Below are 18,461 nucleotides of genomic sequence, written 5' to 3'. Positions count from 1 at the left end.
CTCCAGGTCTGACCAGTGCAACACACTTCATTAAAGTATCAGCAGGTGAAGCATCCAAAGACGTCAAATTATTCAAACGCTGCTGTAGGGCTTTTTACTTGTTCTAAAATAAGCCACCACATCTCACGAATCCTTGCAGCCCTTCACTGGGTACCTGAAAACGAATTGATTTTAAGATTTTATTGCTTGTTTCTAAAGCCTTGAATGGTCAGGCCCCTGCCTATATCTTCGATCTGCTAACTCCCAATGAGTCTGATTGCTTTTTGAGAGCCTCTTCAAGGGCCCTACTAATGCAAAGTCTACAACAAAACTTTGTTAGGCAGCAGTTCTTATCATAGCAGCATCATATATAGAAATAACATGTAAAAGATATGCAGCCTATATAATAAATCGTCCATAATAAATAAATAGTCCCTTAATGATAAAGTGCTAAAAACGTTAAAACTTATTGTGTAGTAGTTTTAAATATCATCTTTAGACTCATTCTCATTTCATGGCTTTTGCTGAACTGATTGTATTTGTTGCAACTATTTAAATAAGTATATCCTGTTTTATATGTTATGTTTTGAAGTTTTTATTATCTCTTTTTATTTAAAAAAGAGATCAGTATCATGGTGCTAAAGCAATACAAATATATAGTATATCAAACTATACACTTTTCTTAAAATCAGTTAGGGAACTCAGGATATTTCAGTGTTTCACTTGATTGTTTATTCTGTGACATATCTGAATTCTTATTCTGTGTTTTGTGAATATCTTTGGTCCCCAAAAATAATGAGACACATACCATCTGACTTTTATTGCACATCCATGCACACGCAAATATGCACCCATATCCCTGACTAATTTTGAGTAGGGTACATTAAACCATATATAAATATGGTGTAAACAGCAGTTATTGATGATGCGGTGCAACATCAGGACCATCACACAGCCTGAGGAGACACGCCCCGCCCCGCGTGTCCGTTGTCCAATCAGGAAGCAGCAAGGAAGCCGCTTCCTGTTTGGCTTTTCTGTGTGACTGCTCAGCTGACAGTCAGCCATGGTAAACACTTTTAATAAACGCATTGTTTAACACTATTTTGCTCATTGAGAAGCTAGTTTATTTAAAGAACAATTCAGTCGCTTGATTTATAAATACCTTACGTAACTGTTTAGCTCAGCATTAGCGGTGTTTAGCTCGGCTTTTAGGTAGCTAGCAGGCTAAGCTAGCTAGTAGCTTGTAATGATGGATTGCTAACACAAATGTTAGCCTTACACTGTCAAAGGACTGACTCGTGCTATAGCATAGTAAACAACACGTATGTGATGTCTTGTTTTTTCTGTAGCGGTTCCGTTTCTGTGGAGATTTGGACTGCCCAGACTGGGTACTTGCCGAAATCAGCACATTAGCGAAGATTGTGAGTATTTATACAGGTCCAACACTTCAACAATACATGTCAGTTTACAGTTTTCATACTAACGTGTGATGTCTTCTGCCTCACTTATGTAACAGTCGAGTGTTAAAATGAAACTCCTCTGTGCTCAAGTGCTGAAGGACCTGCTTGGAGAAGGCATTGATGTAAGTTTAACATATTTAAACACATAACATGCTTCTTTATATCCACAGCTCTGTAACACTGGTGCTGTCTTCTCCTTTATTTTTAGTATGACAAGGTTGCAAAGCTCACTGCAGATGCAAAGTTTGGTAAGTGTTCCTCATACCTCAGCACCACAGTAAAAACATACTCCATAACAAATAAAGAAAAATATTTGTTTGGTAAATGAGTATTCGTAGAACATGTACTTAAAAGTGAGAGTACTAGTTGTTTAGAAAGATTGCTACTGTGAGTGTCATAATGATTGTTATTGCAAAATCTTTTATTTATTTCAGGTACATTTTTATGATAGTAGTCGGGGGAATTGACTTTGAATACTGTTTGAGTAGTTATAGCTTCAACGATGCATCATGTTTTCTAAAGTCATATGTTTTGGGAGTAATATCCCAAACTGCAGAGTAACTAGTAACTGTAGCTGTCACATTCAAGATTCAAGGTGTTTATTGGCACTTTGGTTGTACAACTGCACTCGTGTGAAATTCTTTTGCTCAGACTCCGCTACAGAAATGGTGATAGTAATTAGAAATTAAAATGTATATAAGAAATACTACTACTACCCCTACTCCTTCTCTTGCTCCTACTACTACTACTGCTAATAATAATAATAATACAATAATAAATAAGGAAAAACGAAAACAGTATGCAGAATAAAGATAAAGGACAGCTGGGATAAAGTGCATGTATATATATCTATTTATACATGTATGTACATGAGACACAAATATAATTACAGGATGTAAAGGCAACAAGGGTGTATTGTTTGTGCAAAGACAATAAGTGTAAACATAATACAAATAGCAATCAAGCAAAATGTATAAAAACAGCAATAAAAGTCATCAAAGTTTACTAATTGATTGAGTGATTGAAGGTGCAGCAGCGATGGTGGTAGTAAGATATATGATATAGATATATACATACATAAATGTACTGGGGGGAAAAAATGCAGAGTTTGCCTGTGAAAGGTTGTGATGGAGTAGTGTAAGGGAGCATAGAAACCCAATTCAAAGTACATTAAGTACCTCAAACTCGTTCTTAAGTAGGTTTCAAGCAGGTCCCAAGTCTTGGGCAAGTCAAGTCCTTAGTCAAGTCACAGACAAGTCACAAGTCTTTAACTTCCTAGTCCACATTGGGTCTCAAGTTATTTATTTTCCATCAAGTCTTTTCAAGCCATCAAAACAGTGACTCGAGTCAGCTCAAGTTGCAATGACTCGATTCCACATAACTGCCTTTAACATTTTCATACTTGCATTGATTTTTTTGTCATATAAAATGCATTCATGCCATTACTCCATCTTGCAGAGAGTGGAGACATCAAAGCTAGTGTGGCAGTGCTCAGCTTCATTTTCTCCAGCGCAGCAAAGCACGATGTTGACAGTGAGTCTCTGTCCAGTGAGCTGCAGCAACTCGGTCTGCCCAAAGGTTAGTCCACTGTTTGGTCTAAAAATGATGATCCTGTTGCCTAATCCACTGTCACAGACTGCTTTCAATACTTGTGCCAAGAGCAAGGACAGCCCATTGTTGTTATTGAAGGACAACAAGGTGGAAAAAACATGATCTGATTCTAAGTATCTGCATTGAATAGAGTTTGTGAGTTAAGGATCATGACACAAACAATAGCCTCATTCCCAGAAACATACGGGTGCCAAATCCCAGCCTGTTGTATTTTTAATGGAGCTTACTGCATTGTGTCATTGTCCATTGTGTAAATAAAGTACATGAAAAAAACACATCCCTCAGCTGGCACATTGAAGGGACACAATGCGTACATTATGTAGAGCCGGAAGAATGGTGATTGGTGGGGTGGGTGGTGTGCTGCAGTGTGACTCGTGCATTAGTGTAAAACAGTCGCAGTCGGCTCTCTGCCAGCTGAAGACGTCATTGTGTTTTTCAATGTCGTGAAGATACCCATTTTATTTGATAGATGTAAACGATTCCATTACTCTGCGGGTAGCACTTTTTCCACATATTGATTGGTATTTGCTGCATTAATGTCTCACTTCTGCTAACAGTGTGTTAAAACACTTTTATGTGATTATGCACTTAAAATGAATCTTGGCTAACTCTTAATTACACACACCACTCTTGTAGAACACACAACGGGGCTCTGCAAATCATATGAAGACAAGCACTCTGCGCTGCAGGACAGACTGAGAGAGAAGAGCCTGAGACGTAAGTATTTGATGATGAGAGCTGTCTTCTGTGAGGCTGCTGACTGAGTGCTGACTGACCGACGGGTGCCATCAATTCTGCTCTGCAATCAATTTCAGTCGGACGACTGGACGCTGTGTCCTGGCGGGTCGACTACACTCTGAGCTCCAGTGAACTGAGGGAGGTCAATGAACCGATGATTCAGCTTAAACTGCAGGCGCAAGGAGCAGCGCCAGGCTCCACAGAGACGACTGTTGTGTCTGTTTCTGCTGACAAGTTTAGAGTCTTGCTTGCAGGTTAGCTCTTTTCCCATGTTTTTTTTATTTCATACAGTTTTATCATCCAGAGTTATATTGTGATAATTCTTTACTTCTGTGTGTTTCTGCAGAGCTCAAACAGGCCCAGACTATGATGAATGCACTGCAGTGAAGAATCGACTAGGAAGTCAGACCTCGATTTCTGATCAAGAGCTGGACACAAATGACACTGATAGGCTGCCAAAAGTGCCATACTTGCATCTTGTACAGTTTAACCTTTTGTAAGGTCATGTGAATGGCTTGTTCTTTATTTGGATTGACTGATACTTTGTATTTTTCTACCACATTAGCTACAATTGGTGGAAATGATGCCAAACTGGGTGATTTGTCACTGAAACAACAACACTGAATGGACCACTTTTGTAAAATATTGTATATTAATTCACAAATTCAGAATCATGTTGATAATTTGGTGTTTTACCTTCATATGCTCATAAAAAACAATAAAATGTGAGACGCTGAGGTATTTGTGTCCTTGCCGGCTGTTTCCGCCACGCCCACATATCCCAGCATGCATTGGGGTGGACTGTTTATTCATGTTGTGTTGTCTATAATGCGTAAACCACAAAAGTTCCGTTGTTTTTTTAAGATGTTATCGATGAATAATTAGAGGTCGTGACAAAAACATCCGCTTAGATCAGAGATTAAAATGTTGAAATCGTGGCAAGCCTGGAGATCTCGCGATAGTTTCGTATGAATGAACGTTACACAACATGTTTGGTAACATGCACGTTGTGAAAGCCTTGTGGTTCATCTCTTACCTGCTCACTGCTGCAGCCCTGCAGAGAGCAGAGGAGCCCGACATACTCCGAAGGTTATGTATTTTTAGTTCAAGTCTAAACGTGACGAGTTTACCACCGGTGAGGTCTACTTCCTGGAGTTGGTAAGCTTTTTGCACCTCTGCAACTCTATGAAAGCGCCAGCTTTGACCCTTTCAGTGTCCAGAGTGTAGTCAGTGTTGTTTTCTTTGTTTTGAACTTTGCAGCGCAGAAAAACAAAGTTATATTCAGACGGGGGGAAACAAAATACACTCCAGACAAGAATGATGTGTGCAGATGTTGTCATATTCTGCATTCTGCGGCAGGATGTGTGTAATGTTTGGAGTCTGCTAGTAAATTGTGTAGTGTAGGAATGGCTTTGATGTAATGCTCTGGGTGTGAGTGTGTGTTAGGTGTGGGAGGATGTGCATGCTTTGTTCTGTGTCTGAAGCTTTGCAGTGGTGCTTGATGTTTTAAGGACCCAAACCAGGATATTAGAAACGTCTGAGGTTACGCAGCCCACCTCTCTTTGAAAAACATGAACATAAATCCAGGTCTTTGGTGTTTTTTCTAGTTACTCAGTTCACTGGTCAGTGACACTTACAGTAAATGTTATCTCCCAACATGAAGGCCGTCTCCACATTCCCAGGAAAGGAGATAACTTACCACTTTGATGGACTAAGAGTAGTTTGGAAACTAAACATCTGGAGTGTACAAATACATGTATACTCCTTTTATATCCACTATGTGCAAATATTACATTTTAGAGTGTAGACTCTCACCAGGTTGCTCTAAGTTCCCTCACTCCTCGTCTTTTTAAAAGGGCAATATGTTATAATTTTAGTCCTCTTTCCAGGGGTCTGGTGCTCCTGTGCTAGTGGTATAAACACCAACACTTCCCTGGTACCTTCAGTCTTGGCAGACCTGAGTAAGCCAAAAGGACTGCTAGCTGAACTGCTAAATGAGCTAACCAGCTAACAGCAGCTAGTTAGTGGTTATCTGGCAATATGCAGCCCCCTATTTGTTTGGAGTTTGAAATTGAGGAGGAGGCGGCCAATTCTTGCATAGTGCACCTTTTAAAGTTAGCCATCTCCAGCCCTGGATGTTGTGTTTTGTTGTATTATGTAATGTTTCCTCAGACTGATTGTTCTCTGTATTTGCAGCACAGCTTCCTCTGTTCCAACAAAATGCCCGAGGGACCAGAGCTCCACCTGGCCAGCCTTTATGTGAACAAAATGTGCAATGGAGTGGTGTTCACTGGACCGGTCAGAAAATCTGAAGTCAGCAAGAGTCCTGATGTGCCCTTCACCTGCGAGGCCTATCGCGTCACGGCCACTTCCAGAGGGAAGGAAGTGAAGCTCACGCTCACGCCCATGAAGAGTGATGATCCAAAACACAGAGCAAAGAAGGGACAGGCAGACCAGCCCATGGACGTAGTCTTTCGCTTCGGGATGTCGGGTTATTTCCGCTTCACCACGGAGGATGAGCTGCCCAAACATGCCCACCTGCGTTTTTATTCCACAGAGAAGCCCTGCAGAGTGCTGAGCTTTGTGGATGCACGCAGGTTCGGCAGCTGGCAGCACAGTGGGACATGGCAGCCGAGCAGAGGGCCCTGCATCATGTTTGAGTACAAAAGCTTCAGGTTTGTAATGAAGCAAGTAAGAGTGTCACTTGTGTCATCTGTTGAACTACATCATTGTCTCACTGACTCCCCAATTAATCATCTTGCAGAGAGAACGTCGTGTCCCACCTGTCTGACCGAGCCTTCGACAGGCCCATCTGTGAAGTTCTGCTCAATCAGAAGTACTTCAATGGTATCGGGAACTACCTGAGGGCTGAAATCCTTTTCAGGTGATAAACGTGCAAACATCCACATAATACATGAGTGCTGTTCACTTATACTGACCTTATCAGTGGATGCCATGGCACTGGCATGATCATCCACTTCAAATATAGGGCTGTAGCTAACAATTATTGTAATTCTGATGATTTAGAAAAATAGAAAATAGAAAAATACTGCATAGGAATTCATGCTTCATTGGTCTGACCAACAGTATAAAACAGGGGTGGGAATCACCTGCAAACACAAACTCACAATACATTACCCACAATTCTGCTTGAGACATTACAAGACATCAGGATGTCTGTGTAACTGAAGACGAAAAAAACTACCCATAAAAAGTCAAAGAGCCAGAATTGTTTGTACTTCCCTGGAAGTCGATAAACTTCAGTTTACTTTTCCCTCATTTATTCGGAGCACCACCATAAGGAGTCATAAAATCCTGACTTGGTGAGTCAAATTGGCAGAGGAATCTGTTCAGAGCCCCCGCACATGCACAAATAACAACATTTGGGGCCAGTGTATCAATAACGAATAGATATTTTGTCCCAGCCCTCGCATTAAACCCCCCAAAATATTCAGCATACAATCGAACAAGACATAGAAAACAGCAAATCCTCAGAGCCATCTTTCTGTAGACGTTCTTATACGCCTCGCTTACATCTGTAGTGCCTAGATGTAACCAGTGAATCAAGAACAGAAAGTGAAAGAATACAGCTATGCACATACGATGGCCATAGAGCCTGTTGCTGACAGACCATGATGAACAAAAACAAGATTTGTGTGTGAACCGAGGTCAGACCAGAAAGACTTCATAAAACTCTCCGATATCTCTGTAAAGATTTATTTCCTCCTGGCAGAAAATCAGATGGCGTGTTGAAATGCACAACAAAAACATAGTTCTCATGTGTCTCACTCCCTGTTTCCTCCTAGATATAAAATGAATGACGTTCTTTCATTCCCGTCTCGGTTTGTTACTGCCCATGGGGAGGCGTAATGATTCAGAAACTCACAACAAAAGAGTTTTGTTTTGCAGGAGAAGTAAGTTGTGTGTCTTTTTTTAGGTTGAACATCCCACCCTTTGTGCCCGCCAGGACCGTCCTGGAAGGCCTTGAGTCAGAAGACTTCTGTGAGAATGAGAAGCCTGTAAAAAATGAGATTGCTGACACGAAGGTGAAAGAACCCACAAACTAGGGATATTTTACGTCTCATCAGATACTCAACCCCCACTGCTTTGCATTTTCTAACAGTGCCGTTCTCTATTTAGACCTCAGACGGAGCCAAACAGAAGAGGGTGAAAGAAGAGACAGGTGACCTGCTCAGACTGTGTCATACAGTTCCCCTGGAGGTGGTGAGCCTTGGTGTGTTTACCGTCTATTATGAAGCTCAACACTCACATTCTTCTAGCTTTTGAGTGAAAGGCTTCACTGTTAATGTTTCTGACACATTAGGTGGAAAGGGCTATGATCCCGAAAAGGCAGACTACTCCGATTTTCAGGCATGGCTGCAATGTTACTACGTGGATGGGATGAACTCAATCCGGGACCACAATGGCAGAACTATGTGGTTCAAGGTGAGGTCAGGGAAATTCCTGTATTTGAATCTTTTTATACAGGATTTTATAAATCACATGTACTCATACCTTCTGTTCTAATTTCAGGGAGATCCAGGCCCCATGGCGCCTAAAGGTACGTATCACTTTGATACATGAAATTGAGAACTTTGGGTGAATTGTCAAGAATAAGCGATGCATCAGACGAAACTGAACTGATCTCTCTCTCACAATAGACTCAAAGTCGCCCAAGGCAAAAAAGAGGATAAAGAAAGAAGACGATCATGATTACACAGACAAGAAAAAGGTATGAACAGACCATTTCTACGCTTGACGAATGATGAACTCTACAGACGTAACACTAACACCAGTCTGACTTAATTAGGTGGCCAGGGGTCGCTCAGCAAGCTCCACAAAGAAGAAGGCAGTCAAACAGGAAGCTGTGACCAAAACACCAAAGAAACAAAAGGACGCACGTCCGAAGGAAGCCAAATCCAAGAGAGGAAAGACCGCCAAACCCCTGGAAGTAAACACACCTCAGCATGAAAAGAGACCAGCAGCTCGCAGGAGGAGAAGCAGCAATGCAGAGCCAACAGCTGCAGGTGAGCTCCCGATACAATGTCAAAACAAAACATGTTTTTCTACCGGGGGGTGAGAGAATTTTAATCTCATTGTCATCCTTGTTGTAGGTCAACCGAGGCGAAGCGGGAGGGTGACCAGACAGAACAGCAAATAAAGAAAAACAAAAAGGGAGAAACCACTGTACAAGGCTGCTTTTATACTTTTATAGCTTTTTTTTGTAAATAAAACATGTTTTTACAAAAATTCTGCAACTATTTATTTATTCAATGCAAAGTTATCATCACTCTGAGTAGCTCAATAAAGATGCTAATAAACTGTCAATAGAACAGCACCAGATACATTTAATACCGTCTAACTAGGTTCTACCCTCAGCGCCAAAGTTATCCCGGTAAAATGCCTTTTGTATTACAAGATGAGGAGAAGTGACACGATTTGAAAGGGGCTGAAGGTCAGAGTGATTCCCTCTGACGTAATGTGTGCTGGCTGGGTGGGGTCATGTCTCTCCAAGAGATCGCAACTGAAAGGAGACAAAAAAGTTTTGTTCTTAGAAGACAATACAACATAAACCATGCCAGACAGCAGTAAACTATATAAATAGAAATACTCACTGCCAGGCTTCCCTGACAGGAAGGGTAGTGCAGAGAGTTGCTGTCACGCTGCTCCCGTGCGACTCGTAGAGTCGGACTACAAGTGCCCGCTTCCTGTCCTCAGCCTGTAATGGTAAATAGAGTAAATAGCCATTAACGGGCTGAGAGGATTAAGTCAAGCTAGGTCAAGCTTGGCATTTAATGGGATACCTGTTTAATGGTCTCAAGGATGACTGCGGCACTGCTGACGGAAAAGGCACTCCAGGGGACGGTGTCGGGCGAGCACTGGATTGACCTCAAAGGGAAGTTGAGGTTGTATGCATTCTGGATGACTGAGGCATCTTGGAATGATCCTGTAGTACGCCACAGAAAATATATTTCAAGTTCAACAGTCAAGAGTTTGAAGGTTTAATGAGAACAAACACAGTTAAATCCTACCTGCGTGTGGCATGATTGCATAGGTGAAATGATGAGTCCCCATGTCAGCGTTGGCATCTGGGGCCTTTGGTGCTCTCAGTCTAGAACAAAGACATCATCTGTTAGATGTAAGGATTGTTTAAATGTAGTTTTACTGAACTGTTCTGTTTATTTTACTGTTGCATTTGGACAATGGGGAACCTCACAGGGACAGTGTCATGGTGTTCTCGTGGACTGAATAACCGTATTTGCAGTCATTCAGCAGTGCAACTCCGAAGTTGTGCTCCGACAAATCGGCCCATTTGTGACCCCAAACCTGACAAAGACACGATGATGAAAAACAATCAAAACATTTCAACAGCATTACTTTTGTTTCACAGCAGAACTGACATCGGTTGTACTACAATTTAGGTGTGTAGGGCCACAACATGGTCCTGGGCGAGGTGTCCAAATACCTGTGGAGAGTAGTTTACATTAAAGGTCCAGTGTGTAAGATTTAGTGGCCTCTAGTGTTGAGGTGGCAGATGCAACCAACTAAACACCCCTCGTTTCACCCTTGCTTATGGTGAAGTGTAACGCCCTCTCTAGAGCCACTGTTTGGTTTGCTTAGTTTCAGATGCTTATACACTACAAATTATGAATATCATATTCCATTTCTGCTAATAGATCCTCCTAAATCCTACACACTGGACCTTTAAGAAGAATATTATTTAATTTCGCTGTGTTGTACCTCAAATCTGGCCCAGTCCCATGAGGTGTTCCTGTGTGTGGGTCTCTGCAGATGACCAAACTGGATCTCATATGTAGCATTGGGGCTGCGTACTCGCACAGGGAATTCCACCTTGAGGAACTTGTGAGACTCCGCCCACACTACCTGAAATCAGAGGATGCACATCGTTTATTTTTTGAGTAGTGAAGAAGTTGTCAACTGTTGGGTCAGGGTTGGGCTCGTACCTCTGTGTTGAACTTGATGTAAGGACACATGGCGTCCACGACAATCTCCTGTTTGATCGTGCTCTTATCACTGATCCTAAGGGTGAAGCTGACACTGCCGCGAAGCCCACCTGAGGACACCACATGAATAGGCTGCACCACCTCCAGCACCGGCTTCCTGTGGGGTCAACTTTGCAGTCAGGCTTTTGATATTCACATCTACAACACCTGCAAATAGTGTGATGAGTATCAAGGTGTCACAAGACAGATGCGGCAGTAACGACTGAGACCTTGTCTGCAGATGGTAGTCCATTACATCCCAAGCATCCCAGTACAGAGGGACATCATCGAACATGACAAACTGGTTCCCATGACAGCCGTCAGAGATGGCTTCTCTGAAACAAAAAGACAGACGTTGATTCATCAACATGTGGCAGTAATAGAAAATACACAGTTGGTCTCATGTAGTCTGACAGTACCTGTTTGCATTGATCAAATGAAGTGATGCCAAAGTGCCATCTTTGTTTATGATAATCTTTAAAATCCCGTTCTCCATGAGGACAGAGCCGTCAGCCTGAAATCATACACAAAGTCACAGTTAGGCAAATGATATTGCAATAAAGTTAAATAAATGCTCTGTATATATAGTACAGGACTGTTTGTTTATTTTCTAATATTGGTGCAAAGGAAAAGTATATCAACACGGACCCAGGTAGAGACTTAAAATGTGTAGAAATAGATTGAGGAAAACAACATACTGCATGAAGTGCACATTCACACAAAAGACAAAAACAAACAAAGAATAAAAAAAATAGATAAAACAATAATAATATGCAATTGCTCCTGCATGTCTATGAATGTGTGTATTATCAACTGATAGAGAAAAGACAGGCAAGAGGAAGACTGAACTCTGCTTTGAGCCACGCCCTTTCCAGAGCCTGCCCCCGGGAATGAATCGGCTCTGACCTCCGTCTTTGCCCTTTCCTGTAACCCCCGACGAAACCACTGCAGCTTTCCACGGGAAGCCACAGCTGAGGGGGTGTGTCATCGTGATCAAGTGAAACCATAACTAGACAAGGGCGGTAATGATTATATAGCACATACTTGTTGAGTGACTGAGACTGGGGTCACAGGCTGTGTGTCTTCAACAGGAGACAAGCCGATGCTGGGAACTCTCACCAGAGCTGCAGAACAAATAATACCACAGAGCATCAGATGTGCAGTTGTAGTTTGGAAAGCAACAACATAAATACTGAGATTGTTATATATATATATATATATATTTATATCATGACATACCCACAGCAGGTTTTCCAGCGGCATCTTGAATCTGGATGACTTCTTGGCGCTCCCATGGCAGAGAGTTGAACACACCAGCAGCATTGCCCTTTGACCCCAAAGCTCCACAGGCCTCTTTCAGCAGTGTAGCACCATCACTACGGATATCTACAACACAGTGATTTACTTTTTAATTTGGAAAACAACCATTAAATATGGTTCTCATTATCATGGACCGCTACTGAAAACCGTACCTTCATAATACCTGAGTGCATCCTCCACAACCATCTCTATACAGCTGCCGGGAATCACGTCATGGAACTGGTTTAAAAGAAGCAGCCTGAAAGGGAAACATTACATTTTCATACTGTAACAAGCGGGACAATGTATTTATTCATTCTCATTATCAAACTGTAATATGTGTGTCTGGACCTCCAGAGCTTCTGCAGCTTTTCCGCAGGATACTGAAAGGTCCCGTCCTGGCACAGAGCCAGGCTGCCGGCTATCTCGATGTCATGAAGCAACGTCTCACACTGGCGGTTCCCTCGTTTAATCTGGAAACAACAAAGCAAGTGTTCAAATAACTGCACCTTATCAAACAGTAACAGCATTTTTATGTGACTGTTTTAACACATTATTGCTATCGTAGTTTTATACTTCACGTTTATCTATTTTCTACACAAGTCTGGCACTTCCCTCTAACTCAAATACATTTACTAAAGGACTAGTTCAGCCAAAGATTAACATAAAATGGCTCCATACAGTTTTTCCGATGTAATCCAAGTCTCTGCAGGGCCCAAGATCCCAAACTGATTTGAAAAGACATTATCTACACCCTGAATGTGCGGTTGAGCTTGTGCGCCGACTTCAGGCGGCATGTGTGCTAATGCTTTTAGCTTAGCAGCTACGGTGAAGACTTTGCCCTAAAGAAGGTTATAAATATCGACTTTTCAAATCAATTTGGCGTCTGGGAGTTTTCAATTCCTCTCATAATGCGATTTTTATTCTACCTGTGCCTGTGTGGTGTAGGTGCCGTTGTGCAGCTCAAGGAAGAGCTCTCCGGTCCAAGTACAGAGCAGAGCTGAGTCAGCCCGAAGCTGAGAGAAAAGCTCATCCGGAGTGGATGCCCGGACCCTGGGGAACAAACAATTGGAGATGGGAGTGACCAATGACACTGCTGGTTACACCTCTGTTATTCATTCTGACTCAAATGAAATTGTATTTACTAGTACTGTGAACCAGCACTATAATGACATCAGTAGACATCACTCATATCCTTTTGCTTTTATAAATCTGCTGCCTACGTGCTGACACCCCATTACAAACTTTACTACATAAATCCCACAGCGTCAGAGCAGGGAATATAAAACCTCATGACTCATTTTTTTTGTTTTGTGGGAAGTGCTTCCGTTTCAGTTTTCTGCTTGGTCATAGCCACTGAGTGCCCAGTTATACTGTGGGACAGGAACTTACTTGGGAAGTCCATCTGTGTCTTGAACCCTCTCCAGTCTGTCTAGCATTAGCTGTGTGGGCCCACCGCCGCCATCGCCAAAACCAAACAGCACTGCACTGTGGTTGGCTCTGCCTTTATCCTTGTTATTCTTCACAGTCTTCACCAGCTGTGGGCAGAGGAAACATAAATACATGTAAGTTTTGAGAAGTTTGCACATTTTCTCTTCACAGACTCAACATTCACCTTGTTATGTGCAAAAGCAAACTCACGTCTTCAACCTTGCCCTTCATCTCGTAGGAATTTCCAGGTGGGAAGTGAGTTAAAACCTTGGAGCCATCCAGACCTTCCCAGAAAAATGTGTTGTGCTTTGAGAAAGAGAAATCAAAACTGAAAACTTTATTCTTGGGGAAAGTTTTGTTTAACTTTGTGCCAGGGTATTTTACTTACAGGAAAGGTGTTGACCAGGTTCCAGCTGAGCTTCTGTGTCAAGAAATTAGAGACGCCGCTGCCCTGCATTATTTGAGGAAGTTGGGCTGAGTAGCCGAACGTATCTGGAAGCCAGAACTAAAGAAAACAGAGAAGTGATTCTTAGATTATGCTTTGGTGACGGAAAAGTGGCTTTACACACAGAGGTCAACTCGTGTTATGCAGACATTAGGCCTGTCACGATAATTACATTACCGACTTATCATATATATCTAATTATACATATCTTATCATACGTCTTAACTTATCGTACTGTCAGAGGTGGCAAAAGTACACACATTCTTTACTCAAGTAGAAGTACAGACACAGACTCTGGTAAAAGTACTGATTCAACTTCTTTACTCAAGTAAAAGTGAGAAACTACAGATCTAATATGTACTCAGAGTGTAAAAGGAAAACGTAACCCTATGAAGGACATTCACCGGACATTTTAGTGCAAAGCTAAACAAAGTTTACATCATCCATGTCGCTGCCGACAGACGCCTTTTCTCCCCATCCGATTTTCCCTCTCTTCGTTTGTTTCGGTATTTATGTTTCATCTCGCTTCATCTGCCGAGCATGAAATGCACTGATAGGCTGAAATCAGCCTTGTGACTGTAAAACTTAAGTATCGTGTCCGTTTTGAAAACGTGAGAAGCCCAAAGTACAGATATTTGTGTTAAAATGTAGGGCGCAAAGAGTTGTCAGAAAAATAAATACTCAAGTAAAGTACAGATACCTGAATATAGTATAGTAACCAGGTATTTATACTTTTGTCTGTACTTGTCCTCGGCCATCTTTGATGACCTAAATACTGCCAGTTGTGTTTTGACGTGCTTGTTATTTTACATAAGAATGTCGCCAACATGATGCCAAAATACCTAGCAGGGTTTTCTCTTACCGTTACAAGACTTGGGTGCAGTAAGGATCATTTTATTTTTTTATTTATTTGTTTTATTTTAGTTATGTTTAATATACTTTAGGATATTTTTTTTTTTTCACATTCCAATTCTAATAAATGAATATTACAAATTTAAAGTTCATTGCTCTTTTAAAGTGTTTACTTGGGTTGTTATGCTATTACATTGTCATTATATCAGTGGCATCAAATGGCTTAAAATGACAATAATAATGTTTATTGCGATATATCATCTAACATAAAGTAGTAATAGCGACAGGCCTGGTAGACATTTTATCTCTACCTCTTTGCAAATGATCCCAAACTCGTGGTTGAAGAAGCGCTGACCTTCCAGGAACTGCCGGACCATGGACTCCCCTGAGGGCAGGTTGCCATCCTGACAGGTAAACATATATATACATCTTCATAAAACTGGTTGAAAGGGAGCAGCCCCAATAATACAATGAAATGTGATTGATTTGCAAGATCAGGGTTACCATTTCCACCCACGTTCCTCCAACTGGAATGAACTGGCCTTTCTTGACGTAATCCTGAATCTGGGAGAAGAGCCCCGGGTACCAGCTCTGCACCCACTGGAACTGCTGGGCCTGGACGAAAAGCAACACGAGGTCAAAACTGAAGAGGACTGCTCAGAGTTGTAGAAGCTTTATAGCTAATACAAAACTGGATTAGTGGACAAATCACCTGAGAGCAGGTAAAAACAAACTCTGGGTTCTTCTCCATTAAACGGATCACTGTCACCCAGCTTCGGCCACATTTGCGAATGGTCTCTTCGTAGGGCCACAGCCAGGCTGCAGGTACAGAGTGATAAATAGCTGAGTTACAGTGCTAATACCATGAGCATGTCCATACTTCAGTTTCAGTTCAGTTCAGTTTTTGATTCTCAGTCAGACATTTTGGTTGGAAACAAAAAGAGACCTGAGTCTATGTGGCAGTGACCCATCGCATGCGCTGTGTGTTGGCTTTCCCCGTTGCGCTGGCTGAAGAAGTTGTGAGCCAGACTGCGTGCTTTGGAGAAGGTGCTGGGATCAGAGGGATCACACAGGTTCACCATCTCATTGACAGTGAAGAGTGCCTGGTAGCCTCGTTGCTCTCCCTCTCCAAGCTCCTGCGAGGGAAGAAAAGAAACAGCTGAACTTAACTTTTGCTTTCATTAGATTTTAATTGAAGTAAAACTATGTTTTATGTGATTGTACCTTCACGATGTCAACCAGCATCTCAAAATCAGTCAGCAGCTCCTGTACGTCCCGGTTAAATACCACCAGCTCGGCCTTCTGTACTGAAAACTTCCTGTTTGGATCTGGGGCTGCAATCATGGATCCTTGACCGGCTCCAAAAAGCCCATTACAGGCCACCTCAACATAAAGGGTGATACTAAAGAGCAAGAGAAATTGAGAAAGCAGTAAGTAAGCAAAGTTGGTTACAGAAGCAGCAATGAAGTCATGTTTTAGTTCACGGACCTGTGCGGCTCCTCATCTTTCAGACAGTCAGACAGGATGTAACTCGTCTTTTCACCCTCTTTAGTCAGGCCCTACAAACCCAAATGTAACATGATGACCCAATGAAATCCAGTTAAGCAAACATTTTGGCACTTTAATGTAGTCTGGCCTTAAAGATAACTGCTGCTACATTACCTGAACTGGCTGTCCGTCTCTCCAAACCATCGCCTCTCCATCGCTTTCCCACAGAAGATGAACCTCTTTCCCTCTCCAGGACTCGGGGATTTTCAGGCTCACTTTAAACCAGCAAGTCCACCACCTTCACCGACAGATGCACCGCATTTAAGATTTTTATATTTTCTATGCACTTCATCCTATCTTTTGATGCATACTGTTGTATGTGCTGGAGGGGACAACAAAGCACTTCACTGCACAATATAACTTGAACATTAAGCTTGGTTTATTGACCACATCTGAGGATGCAAAGGCAATCAAAGCTGACTGTATTACTCACGTCGGTCCAAAGGTATCGCCCACTTTATGAGGTGCAAAGTTCTGCTTGGAAGCTTCCGTGAATTGGATCCGTTTAGAGGACAAGAAGGAGGCGAGCGACTCCAGCGGGCAAGAGTCTCCATAGAGCCTGCAGAGATAATTAAAGAGTCAACTTGCAGTTATTCACATGGGTCAATAAACCAGATTCAGATGAGGAAGAACACAAAAAACCCATTAACATTGTCTGTGATGCTCTGAACAGACAGCATGTGCAGTTTGTGGTTACATACACATTACTGTAAGTGGACAGATGTGGAAAGGTTTTTTTTTATTTTTAAAAAAAGCAGTATATTGTGTAAGTTATCTATTGTGTCAGAGTGGACACACAACTCAAAAGTATGCACAAGTATGAGGCAGTCAGTTTCATAAAGACAGCTTTACTCTGTAGCCGAGACAGTGATTGACTGTTGTGTTTATCATTAACACTGTCCAGCAGGAACATGCTGTGCTTCAGCAGTCAGTACAGTACAGTGGAGTGAGTGCAGCTGTGTGAATGGAGGCTTACCGTCCTCTCAGGTTGCAGTCTGTGAAGTAAATATCAGAGATAAACTTCTCTGCTCTCTCGAGGAGAGTCCTCCTGTTCTTCAGCACAGGCTGCCGATACATCACGGAAACAGCATGAAAACACCTGCAGCAGGGCTTCACCGCAGCGAACACGTCAGAGCCAGGGGCTTATTGTTACAAAGCAGGGAAGATGAACTCAGACCCACAGGGGACCCGGAAGTAAAACGTGTTGGTGTAGTTGCAGTGTGCTGCCACTAGATGGCGGTGCTGCTCAACAACAGCAACGATGCAGGGACTGCTTCTCCATGAGGTGTCAGGAAGAGGAAGAGGAAGAGCAGGTGAGCTGTGTGAAGTGTCAGCAGTGGCTATATTTTTGCTTATAACAGGTAAAATTGTTGAAATGATGTGAAACAGTCCTGATTAGTATTTTTATTTGTGCATTCAGGGTCAAAATAGGTCTTACAGGTAGAAATGTGTGACAGACAGGGTTGGGTCAGATTACCTTCAAATGTAGTCGACTGCTGAATATATATTACCCAGTTTTCTATAATAAGAGAAGTAATCGAGTGGATTACAACAAAGTAATTTGATCTGAATACCTTTTAATTACATTTACTGTGGAAAAAAAAACACATTAAAAATATTGCATCTTATACTAAAAATGGATGCAGGCACAAAAATCTTTATTCTTTAAACATCTCAAAACATGTTCAATGCATGAAATGCATTTTGTATATTCAGCATCTACAGTAGGTAAAATTAACCTCACAAAAACAGTAGAGCTGCACTGATTAATCAATTAGTTGTCAACTATTAAATTAAACGGCAACTAGATTGTTAACTGATTAATCAGCTGTGGTAATTTTTGAAGAAAATAAAAGTTGATATTTTCTGATTCCAGCTTCTTAAATGTGAATATCTTCGGGTTTCTTTATGCCTCTATGACAGTAGACTGAATATCTTTGGGTTGTGGACAAAACAAGACATTTGAGGACGTCATCTCAAGCTTCAGCAAACACTGATCGACATTTTTCACCATTATGTTACATTTTATAGGCCAAGAAACTCGTCGATTAATGGAGAAAATAGGCAACAAAATAATCAATAATCAATACTGGC

At 41.8% G+C, this 18,461-nt stretch overlaps 3 protein-coding genes across 3 annotated transcripts; 2 read left to right on the top strand and 1 right to left on the bottom strand.

The window, feature by feature from the left end:
- The first annotated feature begins 956 nt into the window (after window positions 1-956).
- commd4 (COMM domain containing 4) lies at window positions 957-4,525 on the top strand. The gene is made up of 8 exons (XM_084365423.1): window positions 957-1,045; window positions 1,329-1,400; window positions 1,496-1,561; window positions 1,648-1,687; window positions 2,898-3,017; window positions 3,687-3,767; window positions 3,866-4,042; window positions 4,135-4,525. Exons 1-8 carry the CDS (start codon window positions 1,043-1,045, stop codon window positions 4,173-4,175), a joined length of 600 nt encoding a protein of 199 aa, XP_084221549.1. The 5' UTR covers window positions 957-1,042; the 3' UTR covers window positions 4,176-4,525.
- An 85-nt stretch (window positions 4,526-4,610) lies between these two features.
- Window positions 4,611-9,054, top strand: neil1 (nei-like DNA glycosylase 1). The gene is made up of 10 exons (XM_084365420.1): window positions 4,611-4,946; window positions 5,985-6,463; window positions 6,553-6,672; window positions 7,726-7,834; window positions 7,929-8,022; window positions 8,113-8,234; window positions 8,322-8,349; window positions 8,450-8,520; window positions 8,599-8,815; window positions 8,903-9,054. The coding sequence occupies exons 2-10, from the start codon at window positions 6,009-6,011 to the stop codon at window positions 8,947-8,949; spliced, it is 1,263 nt and encodes a 420-aa protein (XP_084221546.1). The 5' UTR covers window positions 4,611-4,946; window positions 5,985-6,008; the 3' UTR covers window positions 8,950-9,054.
- man2c1 (mannosidase, alpha, class 2C, member 1) lies at window positions 8,972-17,533 on the bottom strand. The gene is made up of 26 exons (XM_084365419.1): window positions 17,344-17,533; window positions 16,801-16,926; window positions 16,482-16,605; window positions 16,308-16,378; window positions 16,044-16,221; window positions 15,766-15,955; window positions 15,532-15,638; window positions 15,324-15,434; window positions 15,131-15,223; window positions 13,911-14,027; window positions 13,733-13,828; window positions 13,484-13,629; window positions 13,021-13,144; window positions 12,443-12,564; window positions 12,265-12,350; window positions 12,032-12,178; window positions 11,837-11,916; window positions 11,212-11,306; window positions 11,023-11,127; window positions 10,754-10,910; window positions 10,530-10,673; window positions 10,006-10,115; window positions 9,821-9,900; window positions 9,593-9,735; window positions 9,404-9,507; window positions 8,972-9,312 (listed from the first exon to the last, which is right to left on the bottom strand). The coding sequence occupies exons 1-26, from the start codon at window positions 17,442-17,444 to the stop codon at window positions 9,201-9,203; spliced, it is 3,069 nt and encodes a 1,022-aa protein (XP_084221545.1). The 5' UTR covers window positions 17,445-17,533; the 3' UTR covers window positions 8,972-9,200.
- Window positions 17,534-18,461: the final 928 nt, after the last annotated feature.

Source organism: Pagrus pagrus, assembly GCF_965226575.1.
Source record: "Pagrus pagrus genome assembly, chromosome: 10".
NCBI lineage: Eukaryota > Metazoa > Chordata > Actinopteri > Spariformes > Sparidae > Pagrus > Pagrus pagrus.
The sequence above is the reverse complement of the archived record's forward strand: the minus strand, read 5'-3'. Positions and strand labels throughout refer to the sequence as shown.

Bases quoted from the DNA above. Each gene is read 5' to 3' on its own strand.
- commd4 (XM_084365423.1), top strand. The intron at 1,401-1,495 runs GTGAGTATTTAT...CTTATGTAACAG, and splicing joins TCAGCACATTAGCGAAGATT to TCGAGTGTTAAAATGAAACT. The intron at 1,562-1,647 runs GTAAGTTTAACA...CTTTATTTTTAG, and splicing joins TGCTTGGAGAAGGCATTGAT to TATGACAAGGTTGCAAAGCT.
- man2c1 (XM_084365419.1), bottom strand. From the start codon at position 17,444: ATGTATCGGCAGCCTGTGCTGAAGAACAGGAGGACTCTCCTCGAGAGA. The intron at 15,639-15,765 runs GTCTCTTTTTGT...CTGTACCTGCAG, and splicing joins TCACTGCCACATAGACTCAG to CCTGGCTGTGGCCCTACGAA. The intron at 15,224-15,323 runs GTAACCCTGATC...TTTACCTGTCAG, and splicing joins GAGGAACGTGGGTGGAAATG to GATGGCAACCTGCCCTCAGG.
- neil1 (XM_084365420.1), top strand. From the start codon at position 6,009: ATGCCCGAGGGACCAGAGCTCCACCTGGCCAGCCTTTATGTGAACAAA. The intron at 8,235-8,321 runs GTGAGGTCAGGG...TTCTAATTTCAG, and splicing joins GCAGAACTATGTGGTTCAAG to GGAGATCCAGGCCCCATGGC. The intron at 8,350-8,449 runs GTACGTATCACT...CTCTCACAATAG, and splicing joins AGGCCCCATGGCGCCTAAAG to ACTCAAAGTCGCCCAAGGCA.